At 43.6% G+C, this 25,909-nt stretch overlaps 2 protein-coding genes across 3 annotated transcripts; one reads left to right on the top strand and one right to left on the bottom strand.

Annotated features, from left to right (window-relative positions):
- Window positions 1–225: 225 nt before the first annotated feature.
- On the top strand, window positions 226–7,824 carry LOC121531929 (zinc finger protein 710). The gene is made up of 5 exons (XM_041837497.2): window positions 226–270; window positions 2,416–3,939; window positions 4,893–5,084; window positions 5,173–5,347; window positions 7,240–7,824. The coding sequence occupies exons 1-5, from the start codon at window positions 226–228 to the stop codon at window positions 7,404–7,406; spliced, it is 2,103 nt and encodes a 700-aa protein (XP_041693431.2). The 3' UTR covers window positions 7,407–7,824.
- Window positions 7,825–9,614: 1,790 nt separating this feature from the next.
- Window positions 9,615–25,195, bottom strand: LOC121531928 (isocitrate dehydrogenase [NADP], mitochondrial). 2 transcript variants are annotated; one of them, XM_041837495.2, is made up of 11 exons: window positions 24,985–25,195; window positions 17,595–17,686; window positions 14,890–15,055; window positions 14,566–14,726; window positions 14,342–14,485; window positions 13,897–14,033; window positions 12,422–12,573; window positions 12,171–12,283; window positions 11,789–11,886; window positions 11,419–11,511; window positions 9,615–11,211 (listed from the first exon to the last, which is right to left on the bottom strand). In XM_041837495.2, the coding sequence occupies exons 1-11, from the start codon at window positions 25,097–25,099 to the stop codon at window positions 11,127–11,129; spliced, it is 1,356 nt and encodes a 451-aa protein (XP_041693429.1). In that variant the 5' UTR covers window positions 25,100–25,195; the 3' UTR covers window positions 9,615–11,126. The 2 variants fall into 2 exon arrangements, with proteins under 2 accessions (XP_041693429.1, XP_041693430.1); XM_041837496.2 differs by having other exon boundaries at window positions 24,779–25,185.
- Window positions 25,196–25,909: the final 714 nt, after the last annotated feature.

The following is a 25,909-nucleotide window of genomic DNA, read 5'->3' as shown; positions in this document are numbered from 1 at the left end:
TGTGTGTGTGTGTGTGTGTGTGTGTGTGTGTGTGTGTGTGTGTGTGTGTGTGTGTGTGTGTGTGTGTGTGTGTGTGTGTGTGGAGGGGGGTGGGGAGGCGGGGCAGGCACAGTCAGTTCTGATAACAGCAACAGTAGGAGGAGGATGAGCCGTGGGACCGCCCCACTCTCCCACAGATATAAATAGGAGCTGGATTTTTTTTACTCCACTCAGTTCTCCTGAAGGATGAGATCCCTGAAACACCTCAAACATCACACCAGGAACAATGTGGTGAGTTATTAGCCTAACCTCTGAGACTGTGATTACAATACTAGTTCAGATAGTGAGGTTGTTGTATGTTTTAAAGGTGGTTACTGTGTCTCTCGAAGTCAAAAGAGATTACTTTTCTACATTCATAGAGTACTGCAGCAAGAACATCTTTTACAGATAAGACTAGACTACTAACTATTCTCTCTGTCTTTGTCACACATTTGCTAGGCTATTATTAATAATTTGGTTGTCATTGTTTGACATTTTGTCTTAAACCTGCTTTAACATACAACTTCAAATGTATAACTATGGCTTCTTGCATATACTATCTTGCCTTTCTGTTTCTATGTTATTTGTCTTTCATTTTCCCTGCCTTTCATTTTGTCGTGTTTTTCTCCTTCCTTCCACCCCTCTCTAACTCCCCTCCTTTCTCTCTTTCTCTCACTCACTCACTCTGTCTCTATCTGTCTCTTTCACTCCCCCCACACCCCTCCCTCTCCTTTTCCTTTCTCTCCCTCTCCCCTTCTCTCTCACATGCTCACTCAATCTCTCCCTTCCCCTCCCTCCTCTTCCCTCCCTCCCTACTCTTTCTTTATCTTTCAGGCCCTCCATCTCATTTCTCTCCCTCCCTCCACTCCTCCCCCGCCCACATCTCCCTCTCTTTCTCTTCCTCCCTCTCCTTCTTTCTTTCTCTCTCACACACACACAGACAGACACACAGACAGACACACATACACACACAGACACACACAGACACACACAGACACACACCCACACAGAGCCACACAGAGACACAGACACACAGACAGACACACACACTCACAGAGAGAGAGAGAGAGATACACACCTCACTCACTCTCTGTGTTCCTCTCTCACAAACACAGTCTGTCCTTGTCTGACTACTTTAAAAGCAGTAATTATAAATGACGTGGTTATCAGGGCATCCAGGTCTACCCAACCCTTCCCTCTTTCCCTTCTCTCTCTCCCCCTCCCTTTTCCCCTCTCTCCATCCTCTCTGTCTCTTTCCTCAGTATTGTATTATTAAAGGTAGCAGCTCATGATCTGTGGGAGTGTGTGTCCTAGACTAAGGTGTAGGCCTATAAAGAGACTAATGTCTTTCTCATGCATTTTCCCATCATTACACCAGATTTGTAGGAAAGACCTGAAAGTATCAGGGTACACTAGTGACCTCTCATTTATCATGGAGCTGAGGCTTGGTCGTGCCAGCATTTAGCTTACTTCTAGTTCCACTATTTTTTGCCTTTTCAAACATCTAGAGGGGAAACACAATAATTCGTAGTTTATAATGCTGCATTTCAGTTTATACCATAACATTAATATTATGTATAAGTCTTGAATACAGAAAGAATTGAGAGTTCTCCTCTCAATCATATTTTTGTCATGGTTATAACTGAGTCTGTCATATATCACCGTGTTACGGTGTTACGGAAGCCTAGTGGCAGGGCAGGTAAACTGTGAGAGGAGAGTATGTGTTTGTTGTTAGCCTATTGTTAGCAGTGCAAGGCAGACAGCTAGGCTTGCTCCTCGTGAATGGGACTGATAGATAGCCCCAGCCTCCAGCCCATTGATGATGAACCCAGCATGGTCAGCTTGGCCAGGGCCACTCTGGACTACACAGGAAGCTCTGTGGACAGGCCACGGAAGTCCACTTCCTGGTTGGACCTGCATCCCATTTGTGTTCCTTATTATTTTAAAGGATGTCAAGGAAGGAAGCGGGGCTCAGGCACAGATCGGCCTTATCTCCTCCATCGAATGTTCTCTGCTGGATTCAGAGCAAAGAAGCCAGGCGTTGTCAGAATGCGGCTGACTGTCTCTAGCTGGCTAACACTGTCTGGGAAACATTCTTGTAACAGTGGAGTTGTAGGGAAGGAGAGTTGCATAACAAACAAATGTTAGACCACTTCAGGGATCTTAAGGGCTATCCTTAATCATTATTCCCACCACACACACCTACCATTGATTTCTTAGGAATCCATATCACTTAGAGAGATCTGTTGGTCAGTCCTTGTAGTTAAGCAATATGTGTAAGCAACGTGTCTTATGTTATAAAGCAACCTCACAATGCTGAATACATGTACTTGTGTGATGTGGGCTGCTTCTGTGTGCTGACCTGATCTGTGCTGTGTGTTTGTTCTCTGCCGGGAGGAGGAGAGTGGCAGTCTGGTGCGGTGCTACCCCAAGGTGATAGAGGGCCAGGTGGATGCAGGAACACAGACAGACCCTGTGGTGGTACTGTCTCTAGCCCAGGCTGCTGTCCTGGGCCTCATCTCCCAGAATGAGATCTTTGGAGCCACCATCGCCCCCAACGGCTTCTACATGGGCGAGCCCAGGGAGTATGTCAGGACCCCTCCCCCTCCAGAGGGCATGGAGTATGAGTACGCTGACCAGCTGATTGGGGCCAACGGGGACTACCTGGCTGAGCCTGCAGGGGAGTCGGAGCCCCACAGCAATGAGAGGAGGCGCCCCGGGCCCAGAGGGAGGACAAGGAGGCCCAGGAATGAAGGAGGAGCACCAGGGGAGCCCCCTCACAAGGTCCTCAGCATACAGACTCGGGTCAAAGGGGAGCGGGGAGAGTCTGAAACCCCTCCGTCCTGCATCCACATGGTGAAAGACCCTAGCAGCCCAGGCAAGATGGAGGAGCCAGCCACTCACAGAGGGCCTCTGAAGGAGGAGCAGAGCTGTGGTAACTGTGCTGTGTGTGTGAGAGAGACGTCCAGTCAGACCAAGACAGACGCACGGCCAGAGCAGGGGCCAGAGGAGAGGAGGGGGAGAGGAGGAGAGGGGCAAGAAGAGGAGTTAGCTGAGGAGGACGGAGTATTGAACCTCAAGACTGGAGGAGACCGGGAAGACAGTCCCAATCCCATTAACCACTACTTTGAGTCCAGCGAGGTGGCCTATGAGTCTGCTGACGTGGCCGTGGGGGACTATGACGAGAGCAGCCAGGGCATGCTGTGGGCTGCAGACGCTGAGGGGATAGCCAGGCGCATGCAGATTGACCGGCTGGACATCAACGTCCAGATAGATGAGTCCTACTGCGTGGATGTGGGAGAGGGCCTGAAGAGATGGAAGTGCCGCATGTGTGAGAAGTCGTACACCTCCAAGTACAACCTGGTCACCCACATCCTGGGCCACAACGGCATCAAGCCCCATGAGTGCCTGCACTGCGGCAAGCTGTTCAAGCAGCCCAGCCACCTCCAGACCCACCTGCTCACCCACCAGGGCACCCGGCCACACAAGTGCACCGTGTGTAAGAAGGCCTTTACCCAGACCAGCCACCTGAAGAGGCACATGCTGCAGCACTCGGACATCAAGCCTTACAGCTGCCGCTTCTGTGGGCGAGGCTTCGCCTACCCAAGCGAGCTCCGGTCCCATGAGAACAAGCATGAGAACGGCCACTGCCACTTGTGTTCCCAGTGTGGTATGGAGTTCCCCACCCACGCCCATCTGAAGCGCCACCAGACCAGCCACCAGGGCCCCACCACTTACCAGTGCACCGAGTGCAACAAGTCCTTTGCCTACCGCAGCCAGCTGCAGAACCACCTCATGAAGCACCAGAACGTAAGGCCCTACGTCTGCCCAGAGTGTGGCATGGAGTTTGTCCAGATCCATCACCTCAAGCAGCATGCCCTCACTCATAAGGTACTAATACCGCAGGCCCTCACCGACCAGGTACTGAAACCCCACTGACTTGTGATGTTCCATATATTACGCTATGCTCTAACTCCCCCTGTTCTAACCCCAGCTCAGCGTTTCAGAATAGGCCAGGCTCTCACAGGGTCACCTAGGGGTCACAGCAGCTCTAAAAGATAATCAAGAATTCTGCTTCTAATGAATCACAAACCCTTTGATTAATGTGATAAACACTAAGATAAGGGCCATAGCGTGTTGCTCAATATTCCCATAAATTTACAGACTTTAATTAAGAGGCAGAGACAGACAGGGTTAGGTGAACTCAGAGGTATATCAAAATATATAAAGGCTGTTATTCCTATTGCCCGAACCAGTTGCAGTGTAAACATAGCCTTCAAAGTGCTTGGTTCATTGTATTTGGCCTGACCTCTTCCTGTATGTGCTTTGTGCTGTGAGGTGTGTCATACCAACTCATACCTCCTTTTATGCCTGATCCTACAGTCCATGCTCTGATCTCTACCTATGATTCATCCTAGACCTAGAGCCTCGCTCTTAGTAATTATAGTGTCACATTAACAAAGTATTTACTCAAACACTGGCTTACAAATATTGTTATGAATAATTACATGTATTTTTAGTGTTCAAAATCTAGGTTTATCCAAACATTAATGTTAATATTTTAACATGCTTTTCAATACTAAACATGCACCTTTCCATATTGTGAGAGCATCACAGGCTCAGAGAGCCAACACTTGGTGGCGCTAATATGTATGCATCAAGTTGCGGCCATTACGCAAGGATTTCACGTCTACCGTACAGCAATTACACATCTTGCACTGACCTATGATTTCTTTGTGTTTGTGTGTGTATGCTTCTCTATAATAACAACCAATATTTATGTTAATTTCAATGTCTCTGTGAAACCATAGCTTGCTGTTTATCAACAAGAAAATTATCTAATTAACTAAATTGCCAACCCTCTATTTTCCCAGGGTATGAAAGAATTCAAATGTGAGGTGTGTGCCCGGGAGTTCACCCTCTCTGCTAACCTCAAGAGACACATGCTGATCCACGCCAGCATCAGGCCCTTCCAGTGTCACGTCTGCTTTAAGACCTTCATTCAGAAACAGACCCTCAAAACACACATGATCGTCCACCTGCCTGTCAAACCTTTCAAGTGCAAGGTAAGAGGAGTAGGTCTCAATAGACAGCATGGGTTGAGTTCCACAGTTCCTAGAGTGTTGAGAGTATTGTTCTTCTATTGTGTTGCAGGTGTGTGGCAAATCTTTCAACAGAATGTACAACCTCCTGGGCCACATGCATCTCCACGCTGGCAGCAAGCCCTTCAAGTGTCCTTACTGCTCCAGCAAGTTCAACCTGAAGGGCAATCTGAGCCGACACATGAAGGTCAAACACGGCATCCTAGACGCTTCACCAGACGGACAAGGTGACTAACATCAGTACCATACTACTATTGAGTCATACCATCCATCAGTTTGTACCTTATGTCAGTTACGCACCTGACGGCAGTTATGATTTGGTCATGAATTAAGTAATGCAATACCATGTAAAAAATATGTAAATACACTACCGTTCAAAAGTTTTAGAACACCTACTCATTCAAGGGTTTTTCTTTAGTTTTACTATTTTATACAGGTAGTCACCTGGAATGCATTTCAATTAACAGGTGTGCCTTCTTAAAAGTTAATTTGTGGAATTTATTTCCTTCTTAATGCGTTTGAGCCAATCAGTTGTGTTGTGACAAGGTAGGGGGGGTATACAGAAGATAACCCTATTTGGTAAAAGACCAAGTCCATATAAGGGCAAGAACAGCTCAAATAAGCAAAGAGAAACGACAGTCCATCATTACTTTAAGACATGAAGGTCAGTCTTTCAAGAACTTTGAACGTTTCTTCAAGTGCAGTCGCAAAACCGTCAAGCGCTATGATGAAACTGGCTCTCATGAGGACCGCCATAGGAATGGAAGACCCAGAGTTACCAGCTGCAGAGGATAAGTTCATTAGAGTTACCAGCCTCAGAAATTGCAGCCCAAATAAATGCTTCACAGAGTTCAAGTAACAGACACATCTCAACATCAACTGTTCAGAGGAGACTGTGTGAATCAGGCCTTCATAGTCGAATTGCTGCAAAGAAACCACTGCTAAAGGACACCAATAAGAAGAAGAGACTTGCTTGGGCCAAGAAACGCAAGCGATGGACATTAGCCCGGTGGAAATTTGTCCTTTGGTCTGGAGTCCAAATTTGAGATTTTTGGTTCCAACCGCTGTGTCTTTGTGAGACGCGGTGTGGGTGAAAGGATGACGCGGTGTGGGTGAAAGCATGTGTATTTCCCACCGTAAAGCATGGAGGAAGAGGTGTTATGGTGTGGGGGTGCTTTGCTGGTGACATTGTCTGTGATTTATTTAGAATTCAAGGCACACATAAACAGCATGGCTACCACAGCATTCTGCATCGATACGCCATCCCATCTGGTTTGGACTTAGTGGGACTATCATTTGTTTTTCAACAGGACAATGACCCAACACACCTCCAGGCTGTGTAAGGGCTATTTGACCAAGAAGGAGTGTGATGGAGTGCTGCATCAGATAACCTGGCCTCCACAATCCCCCGACCTCAACCAAATTGAGATGGTTTGGGATGAGTCAGACCGCAGAGTGAAGGAAAAGCACCCAACAAGTGCTCAGCATATGTGGGAACTCCTTCAAGACTGTTGGAAAAGCATTCCAGGTGAATCTGGTTGAGAGAATGCCAAGAGTGTGCAAAGCTGTCATCAAGGCAAAGGGTGGCTATTTGAAGAATCTCAAATATAAAATATATTTTGATTTAACACTTTTTTGGTTACTACATGATTCCATATGTGTTATTTCATAGTTTTGATGTCTTCACTATTATTCTACAATGTATAAAATAGTAAAAATTAAAGAAACATCCTTGAATGAGTAGGTGTTCTAGAACCTTTGACCGGTAGCGTTTATGTTTACATTATTTCTCAGATACACTTGAAATTTCAGTGGGCTTCATGTTGCGTTATTGTCATTCAGTCAGTCTGCCCTTAATGCACTTTGACTCAGCATGTACTGTAATCTACTGGCCAAGTGTTTTGGTGCTTCTCTGCCGCTCTTCTCCCTCTGTGTTTTGTAAATATAGAAGTGCTTGGATTAGACATTCCTGTCTCTATCGGTGGAGAGTGATAGGGAGGCAGGGGAAGGGGAGGACTGTGTTGTCCTCTGAGGCTGTGTGTGTGTGTGTGTGTGTGTGTGTGTGAGAGAGAGAGGACAGGATGGGCTCATGTGTGTGTCTTTACATTTCCTTCCTCAGAAGCCCCCCCTGACATAGAGAACCAGGAGGACTACGATGAAGAGAACTTTGAATTCAGCGAACGAGAGAACCTGGCCAGTAACAACACACCAGACATCACTAAACTGTCTGAATTGGAGTATTATAGCAGCTACGCCAAGGGTGCAGGGCGCTACAACACTGCATGAATCATAAAAAAATACCCCATACTGAGTAGAAGTGTAAACTAATAAAGGGAGTTAATGCCGCTAGCAGCTGAAGGCACTGCGATGAGCTTTTACTCTCTGTAGGGGCATGATTTAAAGTGGTGGAATCTGCCCATTCGTATGCACTGGAATCTCTGTTTGCTTGCTCTGACATTCATTGGGAGTGAGAGACAGGTCAGTTGGGATTGTACATTTCTCATCGGCACCTTCTGTTTTGTATTGAAGCGTGACTCACCTCTAGGTGCCACAACATTGTTATTGACAAATGTGTTCACGTGAAAAAGGTAATATGTGAAAATAAATCATCTAACCTCTGGGAGAGTCCTACTCAACATACAGTACCAGTCAAAAGTTTGGACACACCTACTCATTCAAGGGTTTTTCTTTATTTTAACTATTTTCTACATTAGAATAATAGTGAAGACATCAAAACTATGAAATAACACATATGGAATCATGTAGTAACCAGAAAAGTGTTAAACAAATCAAAATATATTTTATATTTGAGATTCTTCAAAGTAGCCACCCTTTCCCTTGATGACCACTTTGCACACTCTTGGCATTCCCTCAACCAGCTTCACCTGGAATGCCTTTCCAACAGTCTTGAGAAGGAGTTCCCACATATGCTGAGCACTTGTTGGATGCTTTTCCTTCACTCTGCGGTCTAACTCATCCCAAACAATCTCAATTGGGTTGAGGTCGGGGGATTGTGGAGGCCAGGTCATCTGATGCAGCACTCCATCACTCTCCTTCTTGGTCAAATAGCCCTTACACAGCCTGGAGGTGTATTGGGTCATTGTCCTGTTGAAAAACAAATGATTGTCCCACTAAGCCCAAACCAGATGGGATGACATATCGCTGTAGAATGCTGTGGTAGCCATGCTGGTTAAGTGTGCCTTGAATTCTAAATAAATTACTGTGTCACCAGCAAAGCACCATTTACATTTACATTTACATCATTTAGCAGCACCATAACACCTCCTCCTCCATGCTTCACGGTGGGAACTACACGAGGAGATCATCCGTTCACCCACACTGTGTCTCACAAAGACACAGCGGTTGGAACCAAAAATCTCCAATTTGGACTCCAGACCAAAGGACAAATTTCCACAGGTGTAATGTCCATTGCTCGTGTTTCTTGGCCCAAGCAGGTCTCTTCTTATTGGTGTCCTTTAGTAGTGGTTTCTTTGCAGCAATTCGACCATGAAGATCTGATTCACACAGTCCCCTCAGAACAGTTGATGTTGAGATGTGTCTGTGACTTGAGCATTTATTTGGCCTGCAATTTCTGAGGCTGGTAACTCTGGGTCTTCCATTCCTGTGGCGGTACTCATGAGAGCCAGTTTCGTCATAGCGCTTGATGGTTTTTGCGACTGCACTTGAAGAAACTTTCAAAGTTCTTGAAATGTTCCATATTGATTGACCTTCGTGTCTTAAAGTAATGATGGACTGTTGTTTCTCTTTGCTTATTTGAGCTGTTCTTGCCATAATATGGACTTGGTCTTTTACCAAATAGGGCTATCTTCTGTAAACCCCACCTACTTTGTCACAACACAACTGATTGTCTCAAATGCATGAAGGAAAGAAATTCCACAAATTAACTTTTAAGAAGGCACACCTGTTAATTGAAATGCATTCCAGGTGACTACCTCATGAAGCTGGTTGAGAGAATGCCAATAGTGTACAATTTTATTTATTTTTATTTAACCTTTATTTAACTAGTCAAGTCAGTTAAGAACAAATTCTTATTTACAATGACGACCTACCCCGGCCAAACCCGGACGACGCTGGGCCAATTGTGCGCCGCCCTATGGGACTCCCAATCACGGCCAGATTGTGATACAGCCTGGAATCGAACCAGGGTCTGTAGTGACGCCTCTAGCACAGGGATGCAGTGCCTTAGACCGCTGCGCCACTCGGGAGCAAAGCGTGGCTCCTTTGAAGAATCTCAAACATAAAATAATTTTTTGGGTTACTACATGATTCCGTATGTGTTATTTCATAGTTTGTCTTCACTATTATGCTACAATGTAAAAAATAAAAACCCTGGAATGAGTAGGTGTGTCCAAACTTTTGACTGGTACTGTACATCCCCAGGGGTGGCCTAACTCTGGAAACACATACATGATAGTGAACTGCACTTACTCAGACAATCCCCAGCAAGTCTGTGTGGATAAATCACAATATGGCTGAGTATTATTGCTTTTATTAACATGTATAGAAATGCATACAGGCCAGTCAAATAAATGTGTCCTCTGCTCATGTCACTTACCAAAGCTGATACCGTTCAAGCAGTTCTCATGTTTGGTGAACCAACCATTTATTTACTTCTCGGTTTAACATTTATACTGTGAGTAGTTTCAACTACAGTTCTAGGTTGCTAAACCTGTTTAGATTACATAGGATTGTTTCATATTCTGTCATATTTTGCAATATGCAGAAATAAATCCCATTGTCAAAATATACTAATATTACACAATCACTTTATAGCCCCATGTGACCAGCTTGATTTTAAGTTTCGGTATTTGTCACTTGACCCCGGTCAAATAATTGTATTGACGCAGCCCACATCTTAGTTTATTTTGCTTTTGGCACTCCATTTTCGCCATTGCCCTTCAGATGTAGCCACCATTTACCAAAGAATATGACCAATTCTGGGCCATATTGCCAAACCCTGCTGCTTAAGGCAATAGCAGTCTAGTGGCACCCTTTCTCTGCTTTGTAGAGCTTGATTTCACATTGCCCAATAGCAGACTTCATGTAGTAAAATGTTGGGCTTTGTCCTCCACGCAGTTGATTTTTAGAAAAGATTACCATGGTGAAGACACTAGTGCAGTTTAATTTTCAGGACACTTCACAATTTATGCCCCATGCAAGCCTTTATGGGACATATTACGTTTCTCAACAGCAAATGCGGTTTTCATGGCGAGTCTCAACAGGAACTGTCCTAAAACTTGACAGAAATATTAAGTGCCCTTGTGGGTCTACAGGAGTGTGCTATCCATCATGCTGCACACTGGTCTAAAGTGATGAACGACAACCTCCCAACATGAGACAGGGCCACAGACCCAGCAGAAAATGTGGGAAATTCACTATAATCCGTTTCCCTGCTTAGCTTTACAGACATATCACCTGCAAACTAGGTATCCATACACAATGTTGATATATTGCATTTAATAAACAATGCAAATTTATGGAGAAAAAAATCATCTGGCTTTAGTGATGAAACAAGGGGGGGGGGGGGATCTGAAACTTGAATGGCTTTCTGTGTTACACGTTGTTGTGGAAATATCCTGTTGCTAGAACTGTAAAATGTGTACCAGACAACTGTAAAATAATAAATTTATTTACCTTTAAAATCAGTGTGCTCCTTTTATCATAATATTAAAATAAGGCAGAACACAAGTATAAGATCAAACAAGGATAAGCAAATATTCTTGACACGGCCTTCATGTTTCTTCAAAGGCATAATACAGTATCGGAATACAGTATTTAATTACAAAAATAGAACCCTGGAAACATAGGCATAGGAGTGCTAGATGGAACAGATCTCACAACAGTAGAATCCCCTAATCTGACACACTACATTATGCTCTACATATTACTTCAGACAATATGCATGTGGTTATCTTGACCTAAGTTAAAAATGAGGTACAAAAACAGGACAATGTCACTTGCAGGCTAGCTGCACTCTTCAGTCCTTCACTTGCCCAGGGCTTTGTCCAGGTTGTTCTTGATGGTGTCCAGGAAGTCCTCAGTGTTGACGTAGTGCTCATTCAGCTTGCATCTGCAATGGAAGGACAGATCAGAACACAATTTACTCCGTCTTCAGTCAAGACCTTGTCCCTGAGACAGAGTCATGCACACTTCAATGACAGGGAAATCAAATGATTTTATTAGTACAAAAACGCACCAAAATATGACAATGATCCATGCATTAGTAAACATGTTAGCCAGATCAAGAATTTAGTCAATGCAATAGTAATGAGCTCACTTGGAAAGGCCGTGAATGCAGCCGGCGAGGTCCTTAGTCATAACACCACTCTCAACTGTCTCCACACACACCCTCTCCAGAGTCAGGGCGAACCTGCAGGTTAAAAAGAAAAGAGTCAGTAATAGTCACAACAGATGACCTGTGAATCTAAACACTGCCGTTTGCCTGGCAAACACTAATGGAATAGAACAGTGGGATTTATACAGCACAACTGCTTGTTGTATGATAAATAATTCCCTTCATGGTATAGTACATGAAGACTTAAGTTAAAGCCAAACTTGATCAGTACATTATCATATCTAGTGACAATATCTGTAAAAAATACATTTAAATTTAAAAAGAAAAAAGACTAGCGGAATTAATTCCTTACTTGATCAGGTCAGGGTTGCCATCAAGTTTACCCCGATGCTCAAGCCCTCTGGTCCAAGCAAAGATGCTGGCAATGGGGTTGGTGCTGGTTGGGTTTCCCTAAAGGTGGACAAAGGTTACAGTTTAACCATGGAAATACAGGTACAAAATAGGACTAGAACAATCCCATGTTGATGAATCATTTCTTTCAGCCTATGAGGTCATTCTGGCAGCATATTTTCCACCACAAGACGGCACTGTTCATACACAAATCAACCAGGCAGACATTCAAACGGACACTAATTTGACTCCTCCCATACTACTGTTGCATGCGCCATGATTTATGCTTCTCTAAATATGGACCTAGGGTTGTAATGGAGGCGGTTAGTACTAGAGTGACTAACCTTCTGGTGCTCGCGGTAGTGCCTGGTCACTGTACCGTGGGCTGCCTCTGCCTCAATGGTCTTGCCATCCGGACACACCAGCACTGACGTCATCAGACCCAGAGAGCCGAAACCTGTGGAGAACCCGTACAGTATGTCAGCAACCCAGACGGTATGTCAGTCACCCGTAGTCAAACCTGTTACAGGACTATTTTCATCCAAACTAATTTCTATTTCATTTGAAGTGAGGTGTAGGTTTCCTAATCCCTCACCCTGAGCTAGGATGTCAGACTGTACGTCTCCATCGTAGTTCTTGCAGGCCCACACAAAGGCACCATCGGACTTCAACACCTGGGCAACCATGTCATCAATGAGCCTGTGCTCGTACCAGATCTTCAGCTTGTCAAACTCTGGCTTGTAATTCCTATGGACACAAACAATATGATAGTGAGTGCAGCAGGGGTGTGAACGTTTAAATGACATTGGGATAGTTAACATTTAGAACAATCTCTAACCGAAAACCTTTCTTACAAAATTAAAATCACAGTGCAGTTATCAAAAAAATACTACCACTAACAGGCCCCAATCCTCATGATTTATTTAATGTGTTTACACAAATACCTAATGCAACAATGCTGTAACGTTATACAGAGATATATGAATCTTTCAAATGATTTGCCATGGGATAAAAAGCGATCCGCACGTCATCGTTGTTAACAGTTGGAAAACTGGAAGAGAGTGAGTCAGGTAAGTGACATGAGCTAAGTCCTGTATGGCAACACTAAGTTAAGAGGTGATGAAATGCAAACTTTGCAAGGTGGAGTTGAGCAGTACAGGTGCAATGCTGAAAGGGACGACCCAACCAGTTGCTGGCAGCAGTGCAATAAGAGACTGCGTGAGAAAATCACAGCGCTGATTACAGTTGATATGCAGCCATCGTCAATGGTAGAGGATGTCGGCTTCAATACCCTAACGACATATCTAAAACAAGACTACACATGCCATGTCGAAAAACCGTGACGGCCCTGATGGAGAAATTGTACGATTGCGCTGCAAGTGCAAAGCGCGAGTTTTCAAACACCATACGTGGCATAAACAGATTGTTGGACATCTAAGAACACACTGTCATACATCACTGCAATGAGCCATCACATTGATGAGAAGTGGGACATGAAGTACATACGGACAACATGGAGGAGAGGCACACAACCTAAAATGGCATTAATACCACAGTTGTTGAGTAAGTGGGGGACAGCAGTAAAAAAGTAATGTCTGGTAGGGTTTCCACTGCCACAAAGTCTAAATTGTCTATTGTAAAAATTGAGACCAAAAATATAATTTAAGGTTAGGCATAAGGTTAGCAGTGTAGTTAAGTTTAGGATTAAAATCACTTTAAGAAGAGAAATTGAAGAAATAGGCCAGCTTTATGACTTTGGTACCTAGCGATGACTGATATGTATGTAGCCAGGACTGCGGTAGAGTGAACTGCATTGCCCCCAGCGGTCATACGCAGAACCACATCTGAATTGTGAATGTCATTTTATGATTTAACAACGCTTAAAACTATTTTTTTAAAGTGCAGTTTAAACGTTAAGAGAAATTGTACATTTGTCACATCCCTAGAGTGCAGTGCATTACACAATATAAACTATATGTAAGGAACCACATGAACCAGGAAGAAACAACCAATATTTTACTCCGTAACAGGTTGAGGTTATAGAGATCATAAAAAGCAACAAATACTAACGCCTGGTAGATTTCCTCAAAGATGTCCTTGAATCTACCGTCATAGGCTTTGAGAATGGTGTTCTTGGTACTCAGGTAGAGGGGCCACTTCTTGCCAATGGCGTACTGAAAGCAGCTGTGTGCAAAGCCAGAAATAGACTGGTGGAATAGAAAGAACATAGGTCACCCCTAGTGTAGGTCATAAGCAGCAGTACAGAGGTTAACCACCTTCTGGCTATTAACCCCTGATTAGTCCCCACTTCTATTTCCACTAGACAAGTTGAAAGTTCGCCACATGACCTCTGATATTGTCAAATCAAACACTCCTGCTCATGATGGTAAACAAACATGGTAAGGCAGGTTTACAGTAGGTGAACTCACTCCATGCACTACCACTAGAATCTCAAAGAAAAATAATCTAGTTGACAAAATAAAGCTGTTTTAAGTGAATGCCGTGCTGAACTCACCTCATCTGTGTTGTACATGCCCATTCCACAGCCACCTCCAGGAAACTTGTAGACCTCCCACTCCTGGCCTTTGCTCCCATCAGTAGGGGAGAAGACCATCTTGAATGTGCCTGGCTGGCTGATAACAAAGTCTGTTGCTCTGTACTGTAAAACAACGGATCGGTTACAATCACATATACTCAAGTCACAAATAATTACATTTCTTTCATTTAGAAGGAACTTACCTGGTCACCAAAAGCATGTCTGCCAATGGTGATTGGTTGTGTCCAACCTGGAACAAGCCTGGGAATGTTCTTGCAGATGATTGGCTCACGGAAGACTGTGCCACCCAGGATGTTCCTGATGGTTCCGTTGGGGCTCTTCCACATCTTCTTCAGCTTGAACTCTGATGGAAAACCACAGTTTGCACAAAACAGCAATATGGCAACATTTAAACCATCAACCGTAGGTTCCCATTATCGGTTTAACAAAAAAACAAATGGGGCATTTGGAGAAGGAATGAAACTGTTACAGTAAAACTACAAAATACTTATATGCTATTCAAATACCTTCTACTCTTTGTTCATCGGGAGTGATTGTGGCACATTTAACAGCGACATTGTACTTCTGGGTGGCGATGGCAGAGTCGATGGTGACCTGGTCATCAGTCTGATCACGGTATGGCAGACCCAGGTCGTAGTACTTCAGCTCCACATCCACATTGGAGAGGATGAGCTGGAGGGGCAGAACACATTGACAGAGGAATCAGAACTCATTCTTTCCTTACATTGTCAACCGTTCTAAATTTAAATCTGATGTCCTGTCAAGGAAACTACACTGCTCAAAAAAATAAAGGGAACACTAAAATAACATCCTAGATCTGAATGAATGAAATAATCTTATTAAATACTTTTTTCTTTACATAGTTGAATGTGCTGACAACAAAATCACACAAAAATTATCAATGGAAATCAAATGTATCAACCCATAGAGGTCTGGATTTGGAGTCACCCTCAAAATTAAAGTGGAAAACAAAACTACAGGCTGATCCAACTTCGATGTAATGTCCTTAAAACAAGTCAAAATGAGGCTCAGTAGTGTGTGTGGCCTCCACGTGCCTGTATGACCTCCCTACAACGCCTGGGCATGCTCCTGATGAGGTGGCGGATGGTCTCCTGAGGGATCTCCTCCCAGACCTGGACTAAAGCATCCGCCAACTCCTGGACAGTCTGTGGTGCAACGTGGCGTTGGTGGATGGAGCGAGACATGATGTCCCAGATGTGCTCAATTGGATTCAGGTCTGGGGAACGGGCGGGCCAGTCCATAGCATCAATGCCTTCCTCTTGCAGGAACTGCTGACACACTCCAGCCACATGAGGTCTAGCATCGTCTTGCATTAGGAGGAACCCAGGGCCAACCGCACCAGCATATGGTCTCACAAGGGGTCTGAGGATCTCATCTCGGTACCTAATGGCAGTCAGGCTTCCTCTGGCGAGCACATGGAGGGCTGTGCGGCCCCCCAAAGAAATGCCACCCCACACCATGACTGACCCACCGCCAAACCGGTCATGCTGGAGGATGTTGCAGGCAGCAGAACGTTCTCCACGGCGTCTCCAGACTCTGTCACGTGCTCAGTGTGAACCTGCTTTCATCTGTGAAGAGCACAGGGCGCCAGTGGCGAATTTGCCAATCTTGGTGTTCTCTGGCAAATGCCAAACGTCCTGCACAGTGTTGGGCTGTAAGCACAACCCCCACCTGTGGACGTCAGGCCCTCATACCACCCTCATGGAGTCTGTTTCTGACCATTCGAGTAGACACATGCACATTTGTGGCCTGCTGGAGGTCATTTTGCAGGGCTCTGGCAGTGCTCCTCCTGCTCCTCCTTGCACAAAGGCGGAGGTAGCAGTCCTGCTGCTGGGTTGTTGCCCTCCTACGGCCTCCTGATGTACTGGCCTGTCTCCTGGTAGCGCCTCCATGCTCTGGACACTACGCTGACAGACACAGCAAACCTTCTTGCCACAGCTCGCATTGATGTGCCATCCTGGATGAGCTGCACTACCTGAGCCACTTGTGTGGGTTGTAGACTCCGTCTCATGCTTTCACTAGAGTGAAAGCACCGCCAGCATTCAAAAGTGACCAAAACATCAGCCAGGAAGCATAGGAACTGAGAAGTGGTCACCACCTGCAAAACCAGTCCTTTATTGGGGGTGTCTTGCTAATTGCCTATAATTTCCACCTGTTGTCTATTCCATTTGCACAACAGCATGTGAAATGTATTGTCAATCAGTGTTGCTTCCTAAGTGGACAGTTTGATGTCACAGAAGTGTGATTGACTTGGAGTTACATTGTGTTTACGTGTTCCCTTAATTTTTTTGAGCAGTGTATGTCCAGTTGCAGATTGTCACAAAGAAAGTTTACCTCCGGTATAAAACAGAATGGAAGAGGCGAAGAGAGAGGATTTTCGCCGCCCAAAATCTGTCCATGTGGGAGTCGGTCTGTGAAAGTGTTGAATTACGTGAGGCGTATTTGATCAAATAGAAGTTTCGTAATGTTTAGGCTGTTATGTACCGATACAAGTGGATCCACGTGGCATTCCAGCAACTGAGAAAAACAACTTAGTTGTACCTGTTCACACGCATATCTGGCCAATCATTGCTAGTATGGTCCCACCTGACTTTGAGGACATTTATCTCCATTGTTGGAGCGGTCACTTGACTATCTTGTCAATTTGAAAACCTTCGGTATAATGTATTCAGAGGACAAGAGGATTCCAGACATTGTCTCAACAGTGAACTATGACTGATGGTATGGATGCGCTTTAATCAATGTCCACATCACAGTCCAAGCACATAAGGGTCAAAATAACAGTAAGACAGTCAAGTCAATATTAACAAGAACAATCTTTAAAAATACAATGACTGCCATTTAGATAGCGCTCTCCACATTGGTAGATGTAATAATCGTATTCTCATTCATGTAATGTGATCCCATGGTTTTACGTGGAACAAAACGCGTTAAACATGTTTAGTCAGAAAACAGGTAATGTTTTTCTCCCATGAATCTTCATGTTCAGACTGATCTCCAGAGGCGAGCAGCCAATGAGTGTGAGAAAGTTTACAAAATCCCATCCCCCACAGCATACAGACACAAACACTCAATCTATGGGTCAGTCAGTTGTGTAAAAGTAGACTAGTCAGAGAGCAGTCCTCCCCTGGGGCTGACAGACGCCACTGTGTTGTCCCTCTACCCTCCTCCATTGGTCCCAGTTCAGCACCTTCTCTTTGATGAACTCCCAGATGATCCTGGTCATCTCATCTCCGTCCATCTCCACCACAGGCTGGGACACCTGGATACGTTTGTCCCCATCTGTCCAAAATAGAATAGAGTGCATTAATGGAACCGGCAGCCTTTGTCACGGTCTTGACCTACACCTAGTAGTGAGGAGCACCAATGTTGGCCTAATTTAAGTACAAAAACTGCAGCGCAACCAAAGTCTGTCATTATAGCTCATTACCATACATACATATCTTAATCTGTTTGACTGCAACATGCCCACCCAAAAAACTATGACAATCAATACTACAATGTGTACTGGAATATATTCTTTGACAGTCTGAATATGCTAAAATATCACGGAAAGTGTTCCCTGAATAGGCTCATGCTGCATGGGAGGTTTCTAGAAAACAGTTGGAGAGTCGTGTGATCAAAGTCACCTCATCCTACAAGACACTGCACAGTAATTTGCTCTTTGTGGTTTCATATCTCCATAGACAGTTACAGTGAAGGAAAAAAGTATTTGATCCCCTGCTGATTTTGTACGTTTGCCCACTGACAAAGAAATGATCAGTTTATAATTTTAAAATGGTAGGTTTATTTGAACAGTGAGAGACAGAATAACGAAAATGGAGCTCTTTGGCATCAACTCAACTCGCTGTGTTTGGAGGAGGAATGCTGCCTATGACCCCAAGAACACCATCCCCACCGTCAAACATGGAGGTGGAAACATTATGCTTTGGGGGTGTTTTTCTGCTAAGGGGACAGGACAACTTCACTGCCTCAAAGGGACAATGGACAGGGACATGTACCGTCAAATCTTGGGTGAGAACCTCCTTCCCTCAGCCAGGGCATTGAAAATGGGTCGTGGATGGGTATTCCAGCATGACAATGACACAAAACACACGGCCAAGGCAACAAAGGAGTGGCTCAAGAAGAAGCACATTAAGGTCCTGAAGTGGCCTAGCCAGTCTCCAGACCTTAATCCCATAGAAAATTTGTGGAGGGAGCTGAAGGTTCGAGTTGCCAAACGTCAGCCTCGAAACCTTAATGACTTGGAGAAGATCTGCAAAGAAAAGTGGGACAAAATCCCTCCTGAGATGTGTGCGAACCTGGTGGCCAACTACAAGAAACGTCTGACCTCTGTGATTGGGGGTTTTGCCACCAAGGGTTTTGCCACCAAGTCATGTTTTGCAGAGGGGTCAAATACTTATTTCCCTCATTAAAATGCAAATCAATTTATAACATTTTTGACATGCGTTTTTCTGGATTATTTTGTTGTTATTCTGTCTCTCACTGTTCAAACAAACCTACCATTAAAATTAGACTGATCATGTCTTTGTCAGTGGGCAAACGTACAAAATCAGCAGGGGATCAAATACTTTTTTCCCCCTCACTGTAGATATTCAGCTCTTAATGCCCATAACTAAAGAATATTGACAGCAAGACATTTATATTTTCCTTCATCTGTAGCTGCAATGAATCTTGCCCTCTGATTCACCCAGACTAGTAGTCCAATTATCGATTAGAAAACAAGGCTCTGCTCCCACACGACTCTGCCTTTTAAAGGCCCTCGCCCATTCTCCTAGATACACCATGCAGTGGAGAGGGCGTGGCAAGGGGGAGGTGCAGGGAATCAAGTGACTTTCTGATGTTCCTGCCAAGTCTATGCTTCCACTGCTCCAAAAAGTGGTCCTCTGTAGCTCAGCTGGTAGAGCACGGCGCTTGTAACGCTAAGGTAGTGGGTTCGATCCCCGGGACCACCCATACACAAAAAATAAAATGTATGCACGCATGACTGTAAGTCGCTTTGGATAAAAGCGTCTGCTAAATGGCATATTATTATATTATTATTAAAAAGGACATCCAAGAAGAAGTGTAGCGAAACAAAATGGTGGTATTCAGCAGAATGATCAAATACGACCACCACGTAGACCTATGCTGTACGACAACCTTTATATTAAGTATACACATATGACCTTTACTGCGACTATGCACCTGTCAAAGACAGCCTACTCCAGAACTTGTGGTCATTCACAAATCCTCTCAAGAGGTGTAAAACAAGGCCCATAACCTTGCCCGCACGCAAAGATGGTGACACACAGCTTCGCTTATTCATCTCTGCCGCAAGTCTTAATTTAGGCCTACATTCCTTGGCCATGAGCCAATAAAACAGTAGTCACATACAGTAAAAGGGAGATGATGGATTGCATGCAGTGAACTAGATAACCCAAAGGAAGAATCATTTAGGTCATAAAGCACTTAATCCATTGAGAGCCAATAGTTGACTTTGCTTGACAAGCCATCACAATTGGCAACAATTAGGCCATCCTTCACTTTAAATACTGTAGAGAACATTTAGCAGAAATCATGTGTTTTGAGAACAAGTTTGCCAGGTGTGAAAAGCTTACCGACACTTGGGTGAAGTCTGAATGAGAGATTCACCCCCCCATCCCCCATTACAGTTAAGCTGGGTATACGCTGCACGATTTTGACCCTGATTTACCTATCCCAGACAAGTTTGAGACAAAATCCCCTTGTCGTTGCCAACTCTGGGTGCGCGGCCGCCACCGAAGCTTGTTTAATGTAAGCAGGTCAGAGACAATCTGACGGCTACTGATCCAGTCTTTGAGCCGTCCAGATATCGGCAAACATTTGATAAAAAATAAAATAGGCAAAATATGCAATACTCTTGTAAATGGGAAATGTGCAAGGACAAGTTTTGAGAACGTGATCAGCAATAGACAATGTTAACTCTCCAGAGAAGATGCCATTGTTTACCCAGAATGTGTACTCGAGCAGGAGCGTTGACTACTATACTGAACAAAAATATAAAAAAGGCAATGTAAAGTTGAAAACATGCTTCATGAGCTGAATAAAACATTTTCCATAGGCAAAAAAGCTTGTCATTTTGCGCAAATATTTGTTGACATCCCTGTTAGTGACCATTTCTCTTTTACCAAGATAATCCATCCACCTGACAGGTGTGGCATATCAAGAAGCTGATTACACAGGGGCACCTTATGCTGGGGACAATAAAAGGCTACTAAAATGTGGAGTTGTCACATCAAGTTGAGGGAGTGTGGAATTGTAATGCTGACTGCAAGAATGGCCACCAGAGCTGTTGCCAGAATGTAAATGTTCATTTCTCTACCATAAGCCACCTCCGTCATTTTACAGAATTGGCCTCAGATGACCCCGCTGGTCTAGAAGCCGGAGGTGGAGGTCCTGGGTTAGCTTGGCTACATGTGGTCTGCTGTTGTGAGGCGGCTTATGGTAGAGAAATTAATATTCAGTTCTCTGGCAACAGCTCTGGTGGACATTCTCGCAGTCAGCATGCCAATTGCATGCTCCCTCAAAACAGCTGTGTCATTGTGTTGTGAGACAAAACTGCATGTTTTAGTGTCCTTTTATTGTCCCCAGCACAAGGTGCACCTGTGTAATAATCACGCTGTTTAACCATCTTGATATGCCCCACCTGTCAGGTGGTTGGATTAGCTAGGTAAAGGAGAAATGTGAACGAACAGGGACGTAAAGAAATTAGTTCACAAAATTTGAGAAATAAGCTTTTTGTGCATCTGGAAAATTTCGGGGATCTTTTATTTCAGCTCATGAAACATGGGACCAACACTTTACGTTGCGTTTATATTTTTGTTCAGTATAGCTAAGTTAACAAATCACATCAGTTTTTCGTGAGAGAGCATTGCATCGACAATCCTCACGAACAAGTGAAGAATCTTGTCGTGTGACCCCAGTCTTGCCGCAATGCATCATTGGTAGGAAATGTGGGGAAAAAGCTGATGATTTTGGCTGAATTACAGAATACCCTAAATCTGTCTTCACAGGCAGGATGGATCAGATTCAATGAAGATAGTGTGGGTAGGGGCATGTGGTTGAAAGGTAAATATATAAAAACTGATAAGCGGTTTCTAAATTAGGCTAACTGGAATCTGTGGTGACAGCTGGACCAAAGCCAGTACATAGGCCTAAATGCCTTTTTACAAGGTATGAACCGACATGCATTTGTGGTTGGCATAGTAAGACAACATGTTAGTTTTTATATTTCAATATACCCAAATTAATTTGCTGAATAAGGCCTTACATACACTGAACAAAAATATAAAAAACGCAACATGTAAAGTGTTGGTCCCATGTTTCATGAGCTGAAATAAAAGATCGCAGAAATGTTCCATACGCACAAAAAACGTATTTCTCCAGAATGAATCCCTGTTAGTGAGCATTTCTCCTTTGCCAAGATAATCCATACACCTGACAGGTGTGGCATATCAAGAAGCTGACTAAACAGCATGATCATTACACAGGTGCACCTTGTGCTGGGGACAATAAAAGGCCACTAAAATGTGCAGTTGTGTCACAACACAATGCCACAGATGTCTCAAGTTGAGGGAGCGTGCAATTGGCATGCTGACTGCAGGAATGTCCACCAGGGCTGTTGCCAGAGAATGTCATGTTCATTTCTCTACCATAAGCCAACTCCAACTTAGTTTTAGAGAATTTGGCAGTACACCCAACCGGCCTCAACCGGAGACCACGTGCATGGCATCATGTGGGCGAGCGGTTTGCTGACGTCAACGTTGTGAACAGAATTCCCCATGATGGCGGTGGGGTTATGATATGGGCAGGCATAAGCTACGTACAACGAACACAATTGCATTTTATCGATGGCAATTTTAATGCACAAAAATACCGTGACGAGATCCTGAGGCCCATTGTGAAGGCCATTTTTTTTAAAGGTATCTGACCAACAGACGCATATCTGTATTAGGGCCTAATAATTTATTTCAATTGACTGAGTCAGATTAACTCTAACTCAGTAAAATCAATGAAATTGTTGAATTTATATTTTTGTTCAGTATAAATACAGTGGTGGGCCACCAACTCTGGATTTAAACATTTACCTCAAAGTAAGCTTTCACAAAACAGGTTTATACATAAGTAATCATTAAGGTATGCAAAATATAAGTAGGGGGCCAACAGGGGCATGAGCAAACAGTAGTCACTTGCAACTGGAGGTCTCATTTCAAAGATAGGCCTGTATCACACAAGACAAGCTTTCATACCCATATGACATGCACCTAAATTGGAGTAGTCAAGGACAATGCAAACCAAAATATCTACATGCACTTAACTCTTGAAGGTTAACAGATCTTGGCTATGCTTATTCTGCTAACTAAAATATCAGTCAAGCGTGTTTAAGGTTATTTTTTTAACATTCATAAGGTCTAGGCTACATTTCAGGTCATCCGTTTAAAACTGAGCACTTCGCCATCTACTTTCTAAAGCTACTCACGGCTACTCTTAAAAAATAATGAGATTAGCAAATTAAAGTAGCAATTTGTTTATGCATACGCATTGAAGGAAGTGTGTATGGTACAAACAGACAACCAAAACATTTGTGGGATATTACATGGATTTCTATGACTCCATTTTCTGTGTTCTTTTATCTTTATATCACTACTTTAAAAAGTATATGTTATACCAAATAAAATGACAGAAGCAGACCAATGAATTTTGCTCCACGCTTGAAGTGTAGGTCAGTGGAAAGGCAAGTGTGTCAGTTGACAGAACAAATAGCACCTGGTACCATACCCAGTCATGCCTGTATTTAAAAATGCTTCCACTCAGCAAAATTCAAAGCTCCAATTACAAGCAATAAATGCTCCTGGCAGACAAAGTACATCTTGTGACTGTAATAATAAACTTGCCAGTTTGCCAATAACTTTATGAACATGTCAATTGAATCAAAGCAATACAAATTAGACTAATGATATGTTTTTGGCTAAGGAAAATATGAGAGCTAAGACATGAGGTAAAATGTCACAGCAAAAACATCCCCCATAGTTTGAAAGTTTCCATCCATGAGCATTGTAAAACTTTTAAAAAAGACGTGTCGCCTGTATTTGCTTTAAATCAGCCTAACCTTTTTACTTCTGGCCTTACAACCACAACAAGGGTATGACTGGATGGATAGTGGGTTGTTTTAACAGGACCAAAGCCTTTAATATATCTAGAGCCCCTTCATTTGAGTCAATCCTCACAAAATCCCGTACTAGACAGACAGCAGCGGCAGCTAGGTCACTTCTTCCAACACATAAATATCAGGATCAGGATTCAGAGACAACGGTTTGTAAAGCCTACATGTGGGCAGATAGAGGGGACGGTAGAGGGGAAACAAGCTGCCCTTCAACTGACCTGCTACTTTATACAGTGCTTCAAAGTCAAAGAATAGAAGGGGCAGGCATTATAGGCCTAACTAGCTACTGACATAGTACTATTTTAAATACTATCCATATTTTGGATTTTCTAATTTGAAAGATAATCTGGAAGGTTATAGGGCATCTGTAAAGTTATTTGGGAGGTCAAAATTCTTTTTTATCAGTACCCGTTTTAGGTTAGTGCCCTCAAACAGCTTTCTATATAGACTCCACAGTTGCGACATGGTTAATTTATGCTGTTGGTGGGACATAACACTTCTGGCAGAAATTTTTATGTTGCAGAGCCTGGTCCCACAGTAGGCTGACCTTCATAAAAGTTTCTTAGCAACAAAAAAAGTGGCTAGTGCCAAACAACGGAGGTGTAAACATTTTGACAGCTGTTAGAAACAATTATATCAATGTATATTCTGCATTTCACACTGACTGACACTATACATTTTTTTCACACCAAAAATACATTATAAATAACTTCACAAACCATGATTGCATGGACAGATGACTTGTTCCGGTCATTGATTCTATTCAATTGCAAGTTTTACTTGCGTGGCAAATGGTAACGTTAATTGACAGATTTGATATTTTAATATTTGGAATACATTAATCTAATCTCGAGAACTTCATTTAGCCTAATTCGTTGTGATTCACTCTACTTTAGGCCAAAAAATGTGAATTTTTATTTTTTTATAGCCAACAAAGAGCGACAGACAAATCTCTCGACCCTCTCATCCCCTCACTACCGGTTTCTAGATCAGGAAGATGACTCGCCTTGTAAACAAACAAGTCCATTTTGTGCACTGACAGCTAACGTTAGCCATTCACCGAGCAAACGTTGTATTCAGTATGAAAAATGTGTGCACTCACTAACTGTAAGTCGCTCTGGATAAATCTGTGCATTCATGGAATAAGTTGTCTAATTGAAGAATATTTCGTATTAGTAACAGTTACTTACCCATCAACCAAAATAAACCAACATCTCAAACTGGCCAAATTGGGCGCAAGAGACAGCTAGCTAAAGTAACGGCGAGAAAGCTAAACTGGATAGGCTAACGTTAGTTTACCCGGCTTTGCGGTGTGCAGTATAAAAGCACTTTCTGTATGATTCTGTAAACTATCATGTAACTATGTCAAAGGGCCTCTATTTTGCTCAAAACTCACAGTTCCTTTGTTGCAAACTCTGGCAGGTTGCAGCTGCCGCGAGCACGGCGGGGGTTTTGGAGAGAGTGGCCGCGGATCTAGAGAGCGAGCGGAGGACCTTCAAGTATCCAGACATGATTTGCCCAAATTACTTGCTGCTGATATCCGAGAAACTCCGAGCAAAGATTGGCAAAAGAACCCCCGCTCACTGCAATATAGACAACGCCTCCCCACCCACGCTTGACGCTGCGTCAGAGTCAAAGGCGATAGAGGAGGGAGGGACTTCTAATTAACCGTCCCAATCAGCATTAAGTATTCTGCGTTGAGTATTCATTCTGCGCAGCCATCCGTTCTGCTGTCTATACTCCAGACAAGACGCAGTTAACTTTTCAGTTTTATTCATGTGTAGATGTAGACTGTAGACAAGGGTCAGCTAGCTACCTTTCAGTTTTATTCATGTTTGATGTGTTAGCTGCCTTGATCATGATATACATAACTGCGGGAAGTAGGGGTGGTGATGGTGGTGCAGCACCCACTGAAAAATCCCCAAAAGTGTTTTCTTTTTTGGGGGAATAATATTTTTTTCACAAAAGTAGTCCACTGGGCCTTTACCAGTCATGTATTAGCCTTTGATATAAAAATAAAGTACACTAAAAGCATTCCAATCCCGATTAAAATGCAATAGCTGTGTACTGTTGAGACCGGCTTTAGGACCATGTGGAGCATTGCTCAGAGAGCAGCTACCAGCAAATGCGCCTTTTCTGTCACATTTAGAAAGTAGATGGCAGAGACAGTGCCATTTGCTTTGCCGGTCAGCTGTTTAGGCAGTGTGCCGATTGCTTTGAATTTGAATATGTAAGCAATGTTCCCTCAAATGTTTTGGGGGCACTGAGCAAATGTTAGGTCTTGTGAAAGGAAACTTGAACGTTGCGTTTACAGTGAACAC

Source organism: Coregonus clupeaformis, chromosome 19 (assembly GCF_020615455.1).
Source record: "Coregonus clupeaformis isolate EN_2021a chromosome 19, ASM2061545v1, whole genome shotgun sequence".
NCBI classification, from domain to species: domain Eukaryota; kingdom Metazoa; phylum Chordata; class Actinopteri; order Salmoniformes; family Salmonidae; genus Coregonus; species Coregonus clupeaformis.
The sequence above is the reverse complement of the archived record's forward strand: the minus strand, read 5'-3'. Positions and strand labels throughout refer to the sequence as shown.